The sequence below is a fragment of the Doryrhamphus excisus genome, linkage group LG21, assembly GCF_037039965.1.
Source record: "Doryrhamphus excisus strain RoL-2023G ecotype Guam linkage group LG21, RoL_Dexc_Guam_v1.1, whole genome shotgun sequence".
Taxonomy (NCBI): domain Eukaryota; kingdom Metazoa; phylum Chordata; class Actinopteri; order Syngnathiformes; family Syngnathidae; genus Doryrhamphus; species Doryrhamphus excisus.
The window spans coordinates 7809184-7828664 of NC_136377.1; the positions used below are offsets into that span (position 1 = coordinate 7809184).

Below are 19481 nucleotides of genomic sequence, written 5' to 3' on the forward strand. Positions count from 1 at the left end.
ATATATGCCTGCCGAGAGAAAAATGCATTCTCTTTAACTTGATTTCACCAGCATCTTGTACAGGACAGCAGAAGGATACAGCTGCTCAATTTGTGCTTCCGTTCTGTAGCTTAGCAACGCTCAATCGGATCAGCTTGTCTGCTTTCCTGCAAGTTGTACTAATAGACAGCCAATGCACTTACAATGGGGAGGGGTTGATGGAGAGATAAAAGGTGAGCTTTTCATACATGCAGTTTGAATTAACTCCTGTTGACGTATGTGCGTATGTGTGTGTCCCACTTACCCACTTCTGGAAAAGGTCTCGCTTGCCGTAAGGCCTTTGGTGCCAAATGCATGAGGGCCACCCAACTGTCTTACATGCAATCACTCCCATCACGCACTATTGAACATGCACTTATTGGCCAGCAGCAAGTTTTTGTTTTTCACTAACTAGCCTACATGCATTTTTAATGTCGTGATTGATTCTCCTGCTTTAAAAGCCTCATTAATTCACTGCTGTGTTTCCTGATTGAGTTAGCGCAACATATAGTAGGGCTTGTGGAGAACAAAAAACAACACATGGTGCTAGATATTAGGGGTGTCACAAGATCAAAACGTGACTAGATTTCTTGTCTTGAGAAAATATTATAAATAATCACACGTTAATGAATGAAGTCAATAATTTTGCCAGATTCCATAACATGGCCATGTGCATGTTTGTCTGTTTTCCTCGTTTCTCAAACAGTTCACTCTAGGCATTGGTTCAGTACCCTGACATAGTAACATAGTAGAAATTAGGAGGAAAAATGCCACATTCCCATACGGGAATATTAATAACGAGCAAGGTGAGTCCATCAACACGAACAAGCCAGCATTTTGAATTTAAAGAAAGCAAACTTTTGCACCAAAATATATCCATCCTACCATGTTTTCTCATCTGGGGAAAAAAAACTAAACAACGCCAGTCAAGTATATACAAATGGAACAGTGCAAAATGGTGTGCAGTGAGCGCTTCAGTTTAAAAACCAGCATTTCAAGAAATGCTGCAAACATTAGACAGTACGAATAACCTGTAAGAAAATGTATCACAAAATTACATATTATTATGTGCAGTATCATCATAACATGAGTGGTTTATTTAGTATAAAAACTGGTCTTCCTGTGTTGTAGTTTTGTTCTGGTGCCTACCTTCTCCTGGTTTGTGTGTTGTTGTTTTTTTTCCAAGGAGACGTCATGGAGCGGTCTGGAGGCAGGAAGGCCGGGCACACCAGTTGTCCATTTAAGATGACTGCTTGCAGCTGGGGGATGCTGGTTCTTTGTTCCGATGCCTGCTTGTTGTCCACACAGACTCCAACTGAGCTTCTTGGATTGACAATTGCAATGTTTTGAACCCCTGTGTATTAGGCTAGGTTAGCCCAGCTGCTTCCCTTGCCATTAAGCCAGCTCTTCTGGTAGTTTTGGATTTCTGCTTCCATGGTGTAATTCTCTGGTTATTTTCGACATCACCTTGTTTGTGTTAATTACACAACAGCAGAGAGTACCTGCCTTTTTTATTGGGAGGCATTATTTTCTACAAATAAGCAAAACTGATCACATATACATGTATGTTTGGTAAATTCTTTAAATTCAAGATATGTCTACCTGGCTCCATTTTGACTTTATGTGCGCTCAAGAGGTGAAACATGCTGATGGATGTTACATCATTCTTGTCTGGCAAGCACCTTGCAACCTCCTGACTTGGCATTTTCTCACTTTTTTGACCCCGGCTGTCCAGAAGACGAAAAGAACACAAGAGCAAAAATGTCATCCATCAAAGTCAAACAGCACATTTGACTTTCTGTTTATTTAATCATCTACGTGAAAGTAGGAGTGTGGGGTGGGCGGGAGGGTTCAACTCTTGTTGGAAGACAGATAAAAAAATCCTCTGTGAGTTTAAAAAGAAAATATATATAGATTTGAAATATACATTACACATTAATATCAACCACCTGGGGAGGGATGCAAACGGGTTCATGTTAGTAATGTACAAGCAAAACGATGGGGAAAGTGCATTTAAGGCAACTGCTTGTTAGCAAAGTTTGCACAAAAATAGTCTCAGTCATTCCCCTCTGAAGTCATGAATGTAAGGTGAGGCCAGAAGGTATACTGTATAGTTATAATAACATCATAAATATTGGAAGGTTAGCAAAAATAAGGTCATTCAAGAAATGAAAATGATTAGTTTGGTTTCCATATTTTTTCCTAGGATATAGAATTCATTTAAACCAATCAGATTCCTTTTTTTTTTAAAGGTTTGACAATATTTACAATCCTGATCATTCAACTTTTAAAGGGTGATTGGATTTTGGTGAAACATGCCCTCTGCTGGTCAGCAAGTGTAATTACACTTCCTCCTGCAGTTGACTGGATGGTGAAAATTGGTGAAGAGGGAAAGGGAGAAAAATATTCCACATTCAACATTTTTTTCTTCACTTATCACATCCAGAAAAAAACATCTGTGCAGCTGTCATCACAATACATTCAAATGTAAAATTGTGAATTTTGACTGCTCGAGCTGCAGTCAACATAAACACAAACAACATGAAGTAAACTGGGATTCATGTACATATGAACATGTGTGTATGTATCACGGCTGGGGGGGATTGTTCAAAAACAGTAAAGATCTTACTTCATTTGCTGCCTTTGGGAAAAAAATAAGAAAAGTGTTGACAATCCAGTCCATCGTTTCTCTTCAGTGTCCTTCCGGTTAGTGTCTGTACCATTGCCTTGACCTCAAGAGGGTCCAAACAGTCTGATGGTCCCTTCTAGGTTGCATTTACATCCTTTTAGGCTTGAAAGAGAAGACAATCAGCTGTGGGCGGGTGTTTTTTTTTTCCCATTTCGAACAGTGATGGCTGACACACAATATTATTATTATTATTACTACCCTGCATGGCAGAGACATAATTTACTTCCCAGGCTTTGGTTTTGGATTTGTCAAAGCATGTTTGTTTGTCAATGTGGACATGCATCAGCATATGCATGTATGTTAGTGTTTGTGTGTGTGCATATTGTTCCTGCAGTCCTGCATCCTGAGAAACCCACTTAAAGTAAAAAAAAAAAAAAAGAGTGCGCATCCATGGCCAACGTCCATTGACTTGTGTACTAACACCACAAATAGAACCAGTGTTGCTCCACACTCCAACAGCGAATAAATAACACAACAGCAGTGACAAACGGGATCTCGGAGCTGATGCACCACCTGCAGAAAGAAAATTTGGGAATTTGGTGTTGAATTTTACACAATGTTCAAAAATATCCTATAAAAACTAGAAATTCATGGCTGTAGACAACCACAATATAGCAAACTGCGTGTCCTCCAGTTGTTTGATTGTTTTACAATAATATCGCTTTAAGTCAAATATGAATAATTTTGGGCATTGTGGAAAAAAAGCCTACATGAAAGATAATATCTGCTATAATGTTGCAGTGACATATTGAAAGGTTTTTGACTGCAGAAGCCAAGGAGATGCATTTCTAATGAAGACACAGTGACAATTATTGTTGGTACAAGGGAGTGAAACAGGCTTCAAAATGTTATTCATTGACCTTACTTATGTGTCCCGTTGCGGCAAAATACATCAAATTTGAACTATAATAATTCTAATTCTACACAAGTCCGCCCGCACTCACCTCTGCTACGGGAGACGCCAAAGACTTCAAGGCCAAAGGATAAAGGCAAGAGAAAAGAACAAGAACAGAAACAAAAACTGCAAGGAGAAAAAAAAGAAGACAAAAGGACAGAAAGAGAGAAGGTGAGAGAATTAGAGGGACATGCAGCATGTTAGTCACATCAGGAACACACACAGAGGAACACAGTGCAGGAAATAACTAATATTTCAACCTAATACAACCAGCTTCAACAACTTGGGCCTCAGTTGAACCTGAAGGCAACACGTTGAAATAAAATGACACTCAGGCTGGACTCTGAACAGAAATCGTGCAGAGTATATTTGATAATTTGCAGGCTATTTCCTGGTTCATCGGCTTTACAAACAGCTGACCAACCAACAAACTAAGCAACAAAGTAACACAATAGAACAAGATTCCATAGAACAAAGCATGTTGTGGCAGGGGAATGACTTTAAACTATTTCATTCTTGAGTAATACATAAACAAACAACTAACAGAAGAACAAGTTAACATAACTAACCAACCAAATAAACAAACAAATGAACTCTTAACTTACCAACTGGACTAACTGACAAGCTAACCAAATAAACAAATTAATCAAACCAGCTAACGCAGCAGGAATCAATAATGAATCTATCTTTGAAATACTGTATGTTTATGCACCATTACGATCTGTCTTACCTAAAACCCAAAACCATGAGGCAAAAGGTAATGTTTTGCTGTTCCCTTGTTGGTTAGTGACTTAGTTAGTTAGCAGTTTGCTAAAGCAAATGGGACAAGGTATACACATTACATTGAGGTGAGGATCTGGATAAAGGAACGCCATCAATTGAACTGTCTATCCTCTGTGAACCAGCAAGTAGCTTGCAAACTGACAAATAGATTGTCAAATTTTTAAAAATCAAATACACTGGATGTATACCTTTTCCTCAAGATCTTTAATCTGCCTCCTTTGGATCTCTGTCTTGTCTTCAAGGTCTCGAATTCTCTGCAGAAACAATTCCCATGAATGAGGTTCTGGTCTGTGGTGTTTGTGTGTTCCCACATGGATGTACAGTACCTGGTGTGCCTGGTGCAGCAGCTCCATCCTCTCCTGCAGGATCTGGCAGTCGTACTCTCGACTCTTCCTCAGCATTTGCCTTCTCAGCTTCTCCACTGCCGTTCGCAGCTCATCCCGCTGGAGCTCATCCAGAGGCTCGCCGTATTTGATCACCTATGGCGAAGAGTAGAACATAGCTCATTGAAAAATATGGTATATCCTCACTGATGGTATCTCGTTGCTAACTGAGTCTTGCCCAGATCTTGCAACTGTCCTTGTTTAGTCTACTTTAATACGTACTTACTAATCTTACTAATATTTGGTCCTGAAATGCTGTTCAGTATTTGTATTTACATGCAAGACATTAATGACATGACAGTAATGAGGTGAAATGACCTTGTCCTGCTGCAGGGCGTTGTATAACGTTGCTTCCAACTCTTGGATTTGCTGTTGACATAGAGAAAAAGGATTTTGAACATTAAAGAAGTAATAAGGAATAATTGTTGACGTTTTTAATAGACCTTGACAGCAGTGAGCAAGCTTTAACTTAAGCGTTAACTGGTAAAACATAATTTGGCTTTTTAGGCAAACATAACACAACTGCTGTCCTGGCTGGTCCACCAATATTACAAACTATTATAGTAGGTAATATTGGGTTGTCATGGGTGCTTCTCTCTTTATTACAATGTGCCAGTTTCCAATCCAAATGGAACTTTTACAATTGTTACACATCATGGCTTTAAAATAGCACCTTTCCTGCCATGCCTATGTGTAACATTAACATAGTTGTCCCATCTCCAATGCATATAGTGTGCAGTTTTTACATACCATGTAGGCCTGGTCCAGGGCTTGTTTTCTGTAGTCCAGCTCCTCCTCCAAATATCCTTTCTGTTTACAAAACATTTCCTGTGCAGAGTAAAGGTCAAAGGTTACAAAGGTTATTAATGTTAGAAGCCAAGCAATGCCAAAAATCCCCATTTTACTGAGTGTTGTTACTCACCATCTCTATTTCCAGGTCCATCATTTTCTGGTGTAGTGCTGCCTCTGTGCCCTCTATCTGCTGAATCCACTAGAGGGCAGCAAAGTACAAACTTATGCATAATGAAAAGTTGAACTTATGACGTTCCAAAGAGACCTACCTTTTCTGCTAATGATAAAACCGTGCTAGCCTGAATTATGGCCACTTGCTCCTCGTTTCTTAAGTTCTTGAAAAAATAATACAAAATGATAAGTAACATGCATATTAATACATTTTTAGTCATGGTAAAGTGGAATAAGAATTACCCCGTTGTCTCCAAGGATGTCTAAAAGCTTGATCAGATCTGGTATGCACACATCCTGTGAAAGAGACAATGACCTTTCACTTTCAGCAGGATACTACTGGAGTATGTGAAAGAGAGATCGTAATTCTATGTACAGCAACATCAGCATCTGGGAAAGATTTCACACAATGCATTCCATACCTTCACACCTTCCTTCATACAATAGATTTGCAATGCGCTGACTCCCTCGGAGAAGGGATGCATTCTCAGGTGGTTGAAAGGAGGCGACCTCCTCTCTCGCTCCTGCAACAGCAACGACCATAAACTCACAGGAACATACTCATACATACTTCCTTTTAAACTAAACCTAAATATAATACATAGAATGTCACACTGCTTGGTAAAACCTACTTGCCTACAAAATTCATCAATTCATGTCAAGAACACTGTGGCACGGAATTGTGGGATTTCCAGTGGGGCTCACCTCTAATTCCAAGATCCTGAACTCTAACAGTTCATTCTGGTCTCTAGAGTCTTGGAGCTCCTGCTGCCCTCGATTGCATTCCAACTCCATCTTCTCCACCTGGAAAACACGCAAGTAAAAGTAACTTAAAGAGACAAATTCATAAATTTGAATTCATTGTGTTGGACAGTGAAAGCAAAACTTGAGCTGCAATAATTAATCAATACATTGATTAATCGATTATCAAATTCATCAACTATTTTGGTATTTGATACATTTTCAGCCTCTCAAATGTGAACCTTTAAAAAATTTATTTAGCCATCAATGTAAACAGACCTATTATCTTGAGAAAATAATAGTTATTTGCAGCCCTAAGCAACACATTCACAAATTAATTCATACATCTAAAATTTATATCATTAAAATGCAAAATCATAAGATTATGTCCAACCTTCTCTAAAAGTTCCTGATTTCGTCGTAAAAACAGCTGCTTCTCCTCCACCCATTTGGAGTCCTGGATTAGAATAAAAACATTTATATTGGAAAAACCATTCCAAATGAAAAAGAGCAGAAAGTCCACATATCATACAAAAATCAGTATATGTCTTGCTGGGATATGAAACATCCTTTGATATCAGCTACCTCAAACATCTTGAACTAAATGCAATGGAAAAAGATCTTGTCATCGCTGACTACATAATTGGACAGAACTTTACCGATAATCATGCTTGGATGTAGTTAGAGGTGTACCCCAAAGGTCAATACTGGGACCAAAGTTGTTTATTTCAAATATAAATTACGTTTGTGAAGCCGTGAAATACTTGGTCAGTGTTATTTGCAGATGACTGTGTTAAGGGTGTCCAAAACAAACTAAACCATTACTTTAGTTGGTAATGTGATTTCTCTTTCAAGTGTACAAAATAAGTCAGTATACAAACACGCAAATGTAATGTCATCCACACGCTGATGAGCATGTGATTCTGTGTGTCCTACCTGACCCTTCAATGTCAGCTCCTTCTCCAAGTCCTCTATTTTGGCCTGGTACCTGAGTATGTCTGCTTGGAGTTGCTCCTGAGCCTGGAACATCAGTTAAGACAAGATTTGGTTAGACTGGGTCAAAACAGTATTCATTCAATGTTTACTCTCTCAGATTTGTAGTTTGCAGTGATACCAAACCACACTGCATCGCAAGAGAGCTATTTCTAATATGTCCTTTGGCCTTATCATGTACTTTTTGTACAAACGTGATAAAAATTTTTTACATTAAATCCCATTATGCAAACATTTATCAAAGTTATCACGGTGTCTGAGGTCTCTTTGAATTGTATTGTTTCAAGAAAAGCTTTTTTTCGGTTTCTCCACAACTTACCATACATGACTTGCTAGTGCATTAATTGATTTAGCGCATCTACACACATGATGACCATCATAGAATGTCTCTCAAACATGTGAGAGCATCATGATTTTATCTCCTACCATGCATAGCCGACAGTAACAAAGTACTTTGTGTAGCTCACTTTGCTGGTACAATTTTTCCAGTTTGTGTACCTTGGCTTCCATCTCAGCATCCAATATGCCACCTTTCTGTTCCTGCAGCAGAGCGTAGGCTCGCTGTAAGGCCTGATACTCCCTGGTCAGCTGACGGAACCGCAGCTCAGACTCCTCATTGGCTAGTGCCTAACAAAAAAAAAAAGACTGATTTGAAAGATGTACTTGTGTAATCAGTGTAAATGGGATGGTATTCTCACCACATCCAGTTCTTCATCTGGAGTAGCAGGTGTCCGATCCATTCGGAAAGAAGCTACAGAGGATGTTTCTGAGTCCATAGACTCTTCATCATAGCCAAAAAAGGTATCCACCACAATGTGTCTCTAAAGAGAGGGGCAGTTAAGGTTATAATTTGTTACATAAGACATAAGACATTAAAAACACCTATCATGGATAAATAGTTGAACACTGTGAAATTGGCATTATTATGTTTGTAGCTTGTGTACCGGTTCTCATTAGATTATCCAGATGTATGTAACAATGTGGCCAATGAGGGTGGACTTCATCTTTTGCATCATTACACTCTTTTTAGGTGTCTACGGTGATTGAAAGTTAAACAAATCTGCTATAAAAAATCAACAGCCCCATTTACACAGACATTTTGTAGCCAGTATTATTTTTTTCAATAATAATTTCGCAGTTTGTTCCGGGTAATACAATAAATTGCAAGCAGTGGTGAGACTTCAATACGGGAGCTTTGAAGACCAGGGGAAGGTGTAGTTAATGACCATCACTCCCAGTTTCACACTGACCTGTAGTGATAGTCACAGCTATAGGTAAATAGTAGTGCAACTGCTGTTGTTATTCCAGATAAGATTCTTTTCAACTATGAACTTTAATTTTAGAGACCCATCATGGCCTCCATATTGCTGCTGCATCCCAACCTACAACCAGCCTTTTTGCCCTTTGGCCCGGATTGGGAGGGATGAGAGAGTTAGGCTCACGGTTGTGCAACTCTCCCTCACTTAAACTGAAAACAACTCACACTACTTCATTCATTAAGCAACAAAGTCCCATCGGAAGTTTTCCCATCGGAAGGACAAACAACATAGTGTCATATAGTCACAAAAAAGATTAAATAAAAACAAAGATGACGCACGTTGAAATGAATTGTTTTTACCTTTATTGGCCTGGAGCTCCTTTTATGTCTTTTCTTTCGAAGTAGTTTCTCTCTGTCCTGGAACCAAATAATGAGAAAAATCAATTAAACACCTGCAGGGACACAGACAATCACGGGGTGGTGGCCAACCATATGCCGTTTTAATTAGGCCTGAATTAAGGCGATTAAAATATTTGATCACTTTAATCTCATATTGTCCATAGTTAATTCAGAATTAATCACAGATAGAAATCAGTTTTTATCCATCATAAATATAATCATAATAATAATAATATGAAAAGGAAAGATGTCTTTGTGGTTAACAATTTGCACTACAACGATTTTATGTAATGCTAAGAGTCCACTGGGTCCACGCCAATTGGTGCCAGTGTCACCAATAAGGTGCCTAGTGGCGTGCAGTGGCTCAAACTACCCCCCAATTGGCTCATGGTGACCCATAACTGCGGCAAAAAAAATTCAAAATGTTTAAAATCTTCGTCCGAAGTGTCCACCAAGTGCAACCAAACGTCACAAACAATCCGTTTATTGGAATCCACTGGAATGTAATGGCGCAAACAATCCACTGATTAGAATCCACTGGAATGTAATGGCGCAAACAATCCACCGATTGGAATCCACTGGAATGTAATGGCGCGAGCCAAGTTGCGCCAATGATGGTAGGAGTCCACTGGGCCAGCACCAGTTGGAGCCAGTTTGCGCCAAAGATTATGTGTTTGGCGTGTAGTGCCTTGCTGTGGCGCCGAATAATGGCAACATGGCAACATGCCGAGCAAACATTAATTCGGCGCCACAGCGAGCCACTACTGGCACCAACTGGCGCCAGCCCACTGGACTCTTAGCATAAGTTAGTCAAGTTAGGGGCAACTGTGCTAAAAAAAAAAAAAAAGTTAGCCTCGAGCCCTGTTAGCATGGAATGCTGACATGCTATACGGTGCAGTGCATGCAGACATGACCATCATTCCTTTCACTGCAGGACACAAAACAGAGAAACAACATACCCTTGCCAGCTCGTCAATCATGCTCTGCTGCTCCAGGACTTGAAGCTTGAGAAAGGCTATTTCCTGGTCATCATGGGCTTGATCCAGGTCATTCAGAGACTTGGGCTTCTTTAGCGGAGGGTGCGAGCTTATCCTTTCCTTCTGCAGACACAAACAAAATGGCACTGACTATCGGCCCGCCTATAACAATGGAGGATGCTTATGTGACTTCATGCTGACCATCTCAAGATTTTCCTTGGCGAGACTCTTTGCTTTCTCTTCCAGCTTCTGGATGGTTAGGGTCAGCTCATCATTCCTCTTACTCAGCAGCTTGTTCTTGTCCAACAAGGGCTTGCACTGCTTCTCCGACTCGCGCACACGCTTCAACTACAAAAGGACAATGGTTTGTGAGCCCCGAAAAAAAAATAAAAGTTTCAGGAAAGTTAACTTACCAATTCATTCCTCTCATCAACCAGCAGCGAGTTTCGGTCCTCCAACTTGCGAATAGTTGAATTTAATTCAGCAATGCGCCTTTGGTTTCTCCTCATGTCCTATAAAAGAATTTTTTTTTTCATTACACTAATTAATGTTTGGGTGGGCTCTACTTGGCTTGCCTGCAATGGGAAGCTCCATTCACATATAACGATATAATATAAATATACGATATAATAAATGTCATACTGCCACTGGCATCAACACAGGAATTCAGAACATGCAGAGAAAAATGGTTCAATAAATTTAGAAATACTGTATTGTAAAAACTTGTGATGTCAAAAGGTTTTGTTTATACGGACTGAGTGGTCTAGTCTAAAAAGACATAAAAGCCGGATTTCTTAAACTTTAAGATGATAAAAAGCCTGTTTGAGTTCAAATACAGTTTTCAATAAATTACACTCTCGCCCTTTTTTGTTTCCTCTTTATGCTCTACTTACTGTACAATCGTGCTACAACCCACCAGTGAAAAATGCAAATACTTGTTCAAGAATGTAGGTTTCAACACATTTGCTCCAAATATTCTAGCATAAGGATTACTGCAGTAAAGCTACCACTTAGAATAAGGATAACGAAAGCAGGAATGTGTTAATATACACTTTGTGCGCTTTCATAACATGTATAAAGTAAACACCATTACTACATCTATTCAGTGGTTTTATTGGTATGTTTTGTGGTTTTACTGTTAGCTTAGAGCACTAGAGACTGTGCTGCATCAAGTGGAATGTTCACTGACACATTCACAGTCTATGACGCCAATGGCAGTTCTAAACTGTATTGTACTTTTTCAATGGATATTAAATGTAAGTCCCATGAGAAGTCACATTCCATAATATTGGTTACACACACTTGATATACATCTTCATCATGACAACTAATGCTTTGCTTGTATTGTACAACTACTGTTATATAAAAGCACAGAAATCTGAATTATATATGCATTATGTTATATTGCATAGGTCTTTTATTACTGTCTGGACCACATTTCAAAGTGATTCATCTATAAAAAAATACCAGAACTGGTCTGAAAGGTAGGGGGAGGTTTTTAATGTACTTACTGGGCTGCCACAGTGTTCCGCACCATCTCCCACTCTACCCGGAATCTCTCTTTTTGGGCTTCCTAGACCGCACTCGGCCTCTTTCACCAGAAAAAGTTGCTCATCCAACGCATCCTTCTGAAGCTGCAGCTTCTGTAGGAATCCGGTTGCTGACTCCAACTCCTTCTCCAGAGAGAAGATGGTACGATCTTTAGCTTTGATTTCATCCACCTGTAACAATGACAGAAAAATTCCCTCATTTTCATTGCTGTCAAAAATAGTTTTTTCAGCTGTTAGGTAGATGCATTACCAGTCTCCGGATGTCCCGTTCACAATCCCACTTGATCTTAGAGATCTGCTCCTGGTGCTGCTGGTGCTCCACCCTCAAGTCACCGGCCTTCATCTTGTCCGCCTGGATCATGTTGCTGAGAGCCTCGTCTGTCTGCTTCTTAGATGTCTTCAGCTCGGCTATCTCCTGGAGGAGCTTCACTCTCTCTTGGTCAAAGAAGCGGCGGGCCTCCTCCTTGGCCTCCAGGGTCAGTGCTGTACGCACCTTTAAACGGGGAAAAACAATGGTTTCACAAAGAATTATGTTTGACCATTCCTTGCATTCCTTGCAGCCTCACCTTCTCCCCGCTACCATCCCGAATGGCGCTCAGTGCGGTTTTGAGTCTCTGGTTTTCCTGGTCTTTGATTTTGGCGTGGCGGGCCAGCTCCTGCTCATGTTGCCGTGTCAGACTTTCCCGCAGGGCTTGTAGCTCCTTTTGCTTTTCCTCGTGCCACTTGGCCCGCTGCTCTGTCAGCATGGCGGTGTGGCGGTGCTGCTCCTGCTCTCGCACCCTCTTCACTTCCTGCACCTTGTCGCGCTCCAGCTTGCTCACCTTTGTATGAAAGGAAGAAGAGGAGGATGTACAGTCCCAATGAGCATTTCACTGCTAACAGAGCACTTGTAGCTTATAAAGATAAACTAATAGCACTAGCAACTTCAACGTGGTTGAAAAGTGACCTTATAATTGGATTTTTTTGTCCAATCATAACTAACTAAAAAACTACAAAACATAACTAACTAAAAAAACTAAAAAAAACGCATCAACGACAACATTGTCAAACTTGCTCAATAACTTAGTCGTTCACTCTCTAAATACCTAAATACCTCATGTTTACACAAGCCAACTAAACTAACTCAATGAAAAAAATAACTAATCATGAATTCGGAAACTACAGTAGCTAATGTACGAATGAATAAACCACCAAACAAAAGTCTTAACTAACTGATCCAGATGAGCAATTTCACTTATTTACCGACAGCAAAATAAACCACTCACTAACACGTAGCTGACTGATGAGTTAGCAAAGGTGCAAACTTATTAACTCACTCTAGAACCGATGAACCAAGGAATTAGCAAGCTCACGAACTCACTGGCTCACCATCAGAAAAACAACTGAATCACTCACAAACTAAATTATGAATAAGCAAACTAGCTAGCTTACTAATTAATTAATCGGCTAATTAGCATTCATTCATTCATTTTCGACGGCTTTTTCCTCACGAGGGGTGCTGGAGCCTATCCCAGCTGTCTTCAGGCGAGAGGCGGGGTACACCCTGGACTGGTCGCCAGCCAATCACAGGGCACATATAGACAAACAACCATTCACACTCACATTCATACCTATGGACAATTTGGAGTCGCCAATTAACCTAGCATGTTTTTGGAATGTGGGAGGAAACCGGAGTACCCGGAGAAAACCCACACATGCACGGGGACAACATGCAAACTCCACACAGAGATGCCCGAGGGTGGAATTGAACTCGGGTCTTCTTGCTGTGAGGCCTGCATGCTAACCACTCGTCTACCGTGCAGCTAACTAACAACATTTTAAATAAATATGAATTACAGAGGGAAATCTGTCCATGGGTATTCATAAAAAAGTGAATACTAGGCCCCTTTCCCATATGTAATCCAGTATGTAGTAAATATGCTGCCTATACAAGTATAAGTTACTATGTATGGATGCAGAAATTATTTACTCCATAGGTAACCATTACATGTAACTATAGTCAGAGTGAAAGTCCAGACCGTGAACAGGAGATGCACATTATATGGTACCTTGCATTTTTCTTGGTGCAGTTCTATCTGAATGTCAGTCAGTTTGGACCTGAGATCTTCATTGGCTGCCTGCAAGGCAGAGATGAGGGCTTCAGGCTTCTCGCCCTTTGCACGCCCTTTCTTGGCCATTGATTTGGAATACTAGAGCGGCTCTTCTGATGCTTTCATTGAGGCTTCACAGAAATGGTCCACAGTGCTCCCAAGGCTTCCTGTTTCTCCTCTTCCTCATTCTCCTGTCAGACAACAGAGCTGGGCAACGTAAGGAGACACAAACAGGGACAGTGAGGTCAATGCAGTAAAAGTACTGGACAGTGACAGTAAAAAGTTTGGTATATTAGAAAAGCTGGTCTCACTACAACATTGTGACCCACTTTTACATCAATAAAAATTAGCAAGTATTTAAAGTAAAAAAATATACAGTATATATTACAATTTTTAATGGTTTTAAAAATGACAAAAGTATGATAATGACAATTATTTTATACAGTAAAGTCTCGTTATATCGATATTGTCGGGAGTCGGAAAAAATATCGATATAACCGGACTGTCGATATATCCGATCCTGCACCGAACTGCATTAAAAGTGGGCAATAATGCACTCGACATTGTTCTATAGTATAGAACAATGTCGAGCAGCTTAAATCAATCTTTGCTTAAGGATTTCAATACCAAAAAAGAACACGGCGAACGGCTGCTTCCAGTCAACTTTATTTTTCACACTTCCACCACCAGAGCACAGCACACACACCGATTCCCGCACTTCCTGGTTCACAGGTCATGCTCAACCCGCCCCACATAGCTGGCCAAACACATGCCTGCAACAGAAGAACCAACTGCGTTCGTGGTTTCTCTCGTGTGTATAGAATCTATACACACAAGAGAAACCACGAACGCCAGCATGTGCATATGAAAAACAGTGATTATTGCAAGCGATAAAAAGATATCTGAATACAATACAATTAAATACATGTATTTGTACGCTTGTGTCTTCGTTGGAATAGGTGTGTATGCTATGTCAGTTGGTTCTTCTGTTGCAGGCATGTGTTTGGCCAGCTATGTGGGGCGGGTTGAGCATGACCTGTGAACCAGGAAGTGCGGGAATCAGTGTGTGCTGTGCTCTGGTGGTGGAAGTGTGAAAAATAAAGTTGACTGGAAGCAGCCGTTCGCCGTGTTCTTTTTTGGTATTGAAATCCTTAAGCAAAGATTGATTTAAGCTGCTTTTGTAGCGATATCAGCAGACCAAATTGACTGGCGGGAGATGAAAAGGGCATCGTAGTAACCAGATTATCATAATAACCGGGTATCGTACTAACGGAACTAATTATATCATAAAAGACTAGAAATTTGCCGGGAAATGAAAATAGTATCGTAATAAGCAGTACTTCGATATAACCGATATCGATATAACGAGACTTTACTGTATTTTTTTTTAAGTTTGAACATATATATATGTAACATGCTAATAATGGCGGTCCAGGGCGTACCTACGTCTCACCCAAAGTCAGCTGGGATAGGCTCCAGCATACTCGAGTTATATTGGTGATAAATAGCCTGTTTGAGTTCATCTACAGTTTTCATTATTGGTGAAAATGGATGGATGGATTGATGTTAATAATGTAATAATCTTGGAAGATACCTGCCATATATGGAATCCATTGAACAAAAGCATATTGCATTGATAATATGATTATATTATTACAGATACACGTACCAGTAATGACTTGCATGATATAATTACATAATGTCCGTTCCTTTTACAGTAAATGTCTTTAACAATTTCTGAGGAGAATGATTACAATTACAATTATTTTTCATATTATGAAATGGGGGGCTGCACGCATATCTCACAGCTAGGACACCCAAGTTCAACTCCACCATCTGCCATCTCTGTGTGGAGTTTGCATGTTCTTCCCGTGCATGCGTGGGTTTTCTCCGGGTACTCCGGTTTCCTCCCACATTCCAAAAACATGCTAGGTTAATTGGCGACTCCAAATTGTCCATAGCTATTAATGTGAGGCACGTATTGACAAACAACCATTCACACTCACATTCATACCTATGGACAATTTGGAGTCGCCAATTAACCTAGCATCTTTTTGGAATGTGGGAGGAAACCGGAGTACATGAGAACATGCAAACTCCACACAGAGATGGCAGAGGGTGGAATTCAACTCTGGTCGCCTAGCTGTGAGGCCTGCGCGCTAACCACTCGGTCGCCATGCAGCCTGTTTCTGTTTTATCTTGTATAATTTTAGTTATTCATTTTCTATGCCACTTGTTCTCACTCGTATGCTGAAGCCTATCCCAGCTGAGGCGGGTCCACGCTGGACTGCTCGCCTGCCAATCGCAGGACTGCATAATCTTAACGAGCAACAAAATTATCCTTGGTGAATTGGATAGAGACGAGATGACATAATGTTGCTTAAAAGATTTTGCAATGCAGATTAAAGTTAAAGTCATGGTCACGTTGAGTCAACATGTTGAAGTCATGGTGATGGTTGTACAAAGAAAGCGGCGCTTGGATCTGTATTACGAACATAAACACAGATGATGATTTAACATTCTATGTCGTTTATCCTCACACTGTATGCTGGAGCCTATCCCAGCTGACTTTGGGCGAGAGGTGTGGTCGACCCTGCACTGGAGTGTCCTTATTGGACACACACACATAGCTCAGTAGCATTAAAACTATTGTCACAAATATAACGGCGTGTTTGCAGTAGGGCTTATTAAGTCAAAAAAATACTATTAATATGGGACCTTTATGGCTATAAACCAGCAAACAAATTGGCCTAAATAGAGCTTAACATTAAAATAATATTCGTCCATCACTTCTGCCACTAGAAACCCAGCAGTCCATCCAAAATGAACAATATGGACTGTTTTGTCGCCTGGCGTCGGGGAGAAGACTCCGCAGCATACGCTGAGAACAACCAGGTTTAGAGACAGCTACTTCCCCCTGGCCATCAGACTGCTTAATGCCAAATAAGCCCCTCTACCTGCCCACACACACAACCAAAACTTGAAATTATTGTTATTTATTCTAAATTATTTGTACAAATTACTGTTTACGCTGTACATTGTTCATATTTGATGTAATCTATTTATTCTCCACATTATTATTTATTATCTATTATTACACGGGAGCCAGGCAACAACATTTCCATGGCAATTTCACTGCTGTGTTATTGTGCAATGACAATAAAGAAAGTCTATGGCTATGTCTAAAAAAATCTTGAAAATAAATAATAACCACAATCACAAAGATGATGTAACAAAATGCCCTAAAACCATCTGCTCACATGATGGACTGCTCAACCATGAGGAGAATTTTAGCTTAATCCTTCCTTTAACTCGTCTTTTGCACGTCTAGTCGACGGCTTTGCTAATCCAGGTTATGCAACAAACCATGCTCAAAAGCTCAACTAAATACAACTAAAGTCAATAAGCAACCAGGCAACTTTAATGAGTCTGGCAAAACAACAACTGAGTGGAAACACCAATGTAATAGTGTTTGAGAAAATACATTATATTTAACCTGTGACAAGTGGCCAATCAGAATAACAATATATTTCAGGATGTATTTTTAAATATTTATTTAGGCCTTATTATTTGAACCTAATTGTTTTATTGAACAACTTTTATGGTACATACATATTAAGATGCCCAGCGGTATACATGGTGGTCATCTACAGCCATACAATGGTTGCATTACACCTGGCTGCACCACCTTTTAACCACATTCCTATTGCTATACTTGATTTACACACTATTTACATGAGAGCAGCCAATAGACTTTGATGAGTGTTGACCCACAAAAGACAATAGTGTGACTAATGTGTTCCTCTCAGTTAAATCAAATTAGGCCAGTGTGACAACCCTGAGGCAGATGTGGGCCAGCAGACATCGTAAAGTATGTGAGGGTTCGAGTCCCACCGTGCAAGGACAAGCATCCTCTTGTGTGTATAGCATCACTTGGCTAGCTAATAATGCATATAGCTACTCAGACATTTGATGCTTTTATATGCTCCATTATGGTGCTGAAAATGGCCATTGAGCAAAATGAGCACCCTCCGCCTCTTCGCCCTTCCTCCTGCTTCCCCCCACCATCGCGCGTCACCCGTGTGGAGTAGGCCGAGATTTTCCCCACTTCCGACATGCAGGCTAAAGCCGATGCATGCCTAAATAATAAGACAATCGCTTCCTTTGTACGCTGCCACTACATAAATAGCACGCATCGACGTACAGTCGTGTTGGATCGAGGCTGTGCTAACACAAGAACGAAGCAGTCTCATTCCCTTAAAGGCCTGCTAGTAAGCCGAACCCCACCACCACATTAGACAAGCGTTCGAGTCCCCATGTGTCCTATTTCACATCGCCTTACCTCACAGTCCAGTACGATATGTCCTAAAAGGTAGTCCATGGCGTGTTGTTGTATTTGTTCAAAGGCAGAAGAAATATGTCTGCATCTTCAGCATCATGTGTCAGGTCGATGAGGGAGCGATGGCCGGTGGTGATGGTGAGGATGAGGAGGAGGATGCTGGCAAGAGTGGAGCCCCGCCCTCCGCTCCACGCAGCCCATGATGAGATCACTGGTTTCCGCCGCAGTCCACCAACATCCGGCCGGGTATGGATAGTGGATAAATAATGGCCATCTACAAAATAAAAACAATACGTTTTGTTCTATTTGTATTATTCATATAGGTAATTATAATTAATAATTAATTAATTAATCATTAGTTATAATTAATATTGTACTGATATAATGTTATCTAAAAAGGAAGCTGAAATCTGATACATACACGTACACTACCAGAAGCAGGATGGGCAAACTGCGGCCCGTGGGCCACATCAGGTCCACAAGGGATTTCCAAATTCATTCATTCATTCATTTTCTACCGCTTTTTCCTCACGAGGGTCGCGGGGGTGCTGGAGCCTATCCCAGTTGTCTTCGGGGGAGAGGCGGGGTACACCCTGGACTGGTCGCCAGCCAATCACAGGGCACATATAGACAAACAACCATTCACACTCACATTCATACCTATGGACAATTTGGAGTCGCCAATTAACCTAGCATGTTTTTGGAATGTGGGAGGAAACCGGAGTACCCGGAGAAAACCCACGCATGCACAGGGAGAACATGCAAACTCCACACAGAGAAGGCCGAGGGTGGAATTGAACCCTGGTCTCCTAGCTGAGAGGTCTGTGCGCTAACCACTTGACCGCTGTGCCGCCCGGATTTTGTTTTTTAAAAAAGCCAAATTAAATGTAGTATCAGTCACTGGTTGTGTTTAGGCCAGCAGAGAAGACCTTGCTGGCCCAGACTGCCAGCCATTGATAAGGTGGTTTAGCCTTGACTGTAGGTTGAGGTCTCTACAGTGGGGGATGATGATTAAGGATTAATGGGCCAAAGATAGAGAAATGCGAGTCGTTCAAAACTCCAAATTCTTTTTTAATGAAACAGATTTCACTAACTCACCACTGCTAGTTAAATCAAATTAGGAAACCTGGAAATACAGCATTAGTTTTTTGAAAGGAAAATGACTCTTTTCTCTTCATCGTGTTGAAGGTGAGACTCCCCCATGTTCTGTTCTTGAACGGAACAGGTGCCTGACAATGTTGACTTATGGCCTACTGTTCGTGGAATTTGTGTAAGGAGTAAGATGATCCATATGTAGCTCTTGGCCATTTTTGTCTTGGCTCTTGTGGCCTCGAGATGTAAATTTACCCCGCAATGTGTCATCTATACATAAACTGCTACAATAACAAACTAATTGTATATAG

The 19481-nt window shown here is 40.6% G+C and overlaps 1 protein-coding gene across 1 annotated transcript; it reads right to left on the reverse strand.

Annotated features, from left to right (window-relative positions):
• Positions 1-1780: 1780 nt before the first annotated feature.
• On the reverse strand, positions 1781-18264 carry jakmip2 (janus kinase and microtubule interacting protein 2). The gene is made up of 24 exons (XM_058086068.2): positions 18082-18264; positions 13698-13946; positions 12216-12470; positions 11900-12142; positions 11611-11820; positions 10513-10611; positions 10301-10447; positions 10082-10222; positions 9084-9140; positions 8164-8286; positions 7964-8092; positions 7409-7492; positions 6867-6929; positions 6437-6535; positions 6154-6255; positions 5975-6028; positions 5830-5895; positions 5691-5759; positions 5519-5596; positions 5087-5137; positions 4712-4864; positions 4574-4639; positions 3652-3728; positions 1781-3220 (listed from the first exon to the last, which is right to left on the reverse strand). The coding sequence occupies exons 2-23, from the start codon at positions 13824-13826 to the stop codon at positions 3678-3680; spliced, it is 2469 nt and encodes an 822-aa protein (XP_057942051.2). The 5' UTR covers positions 13827-13946; positions 18082-18264; the 3' UTR covers positions 1781-3220; positions 3652-3677.
• Positions 18265-19481: the final 1217 nt, after the last annotated feature.

What these genes read in the sequence shown, in the direction of transcription:
- jakmip2 (XM_058086068.2), bottom strand. Translation starts at nt 13,826, where the DNA reads ATGGCCAAGAAAGGGCGTGCAAAGGGCGAGAAGCCTGAAGCCCTCATC. An exon ending in AGCTGACATTGAAGGGTCAG is followed by an intron (nt 6,930 to 7,408) that starts GTAGGACACACA and finishes ATTCTAATCCAG; the next exon opens with GACTCCAAATGGGTGGAGGA. An exon ending in TGGACCTGGAAATAGAGATG is followed by an intron (nt 5,597 to 5,690) that starts GTGAGTAACAAC and finishes TACTCTGCACAG; the next exon opens with GAAATGTTTTGTAAACAGAA.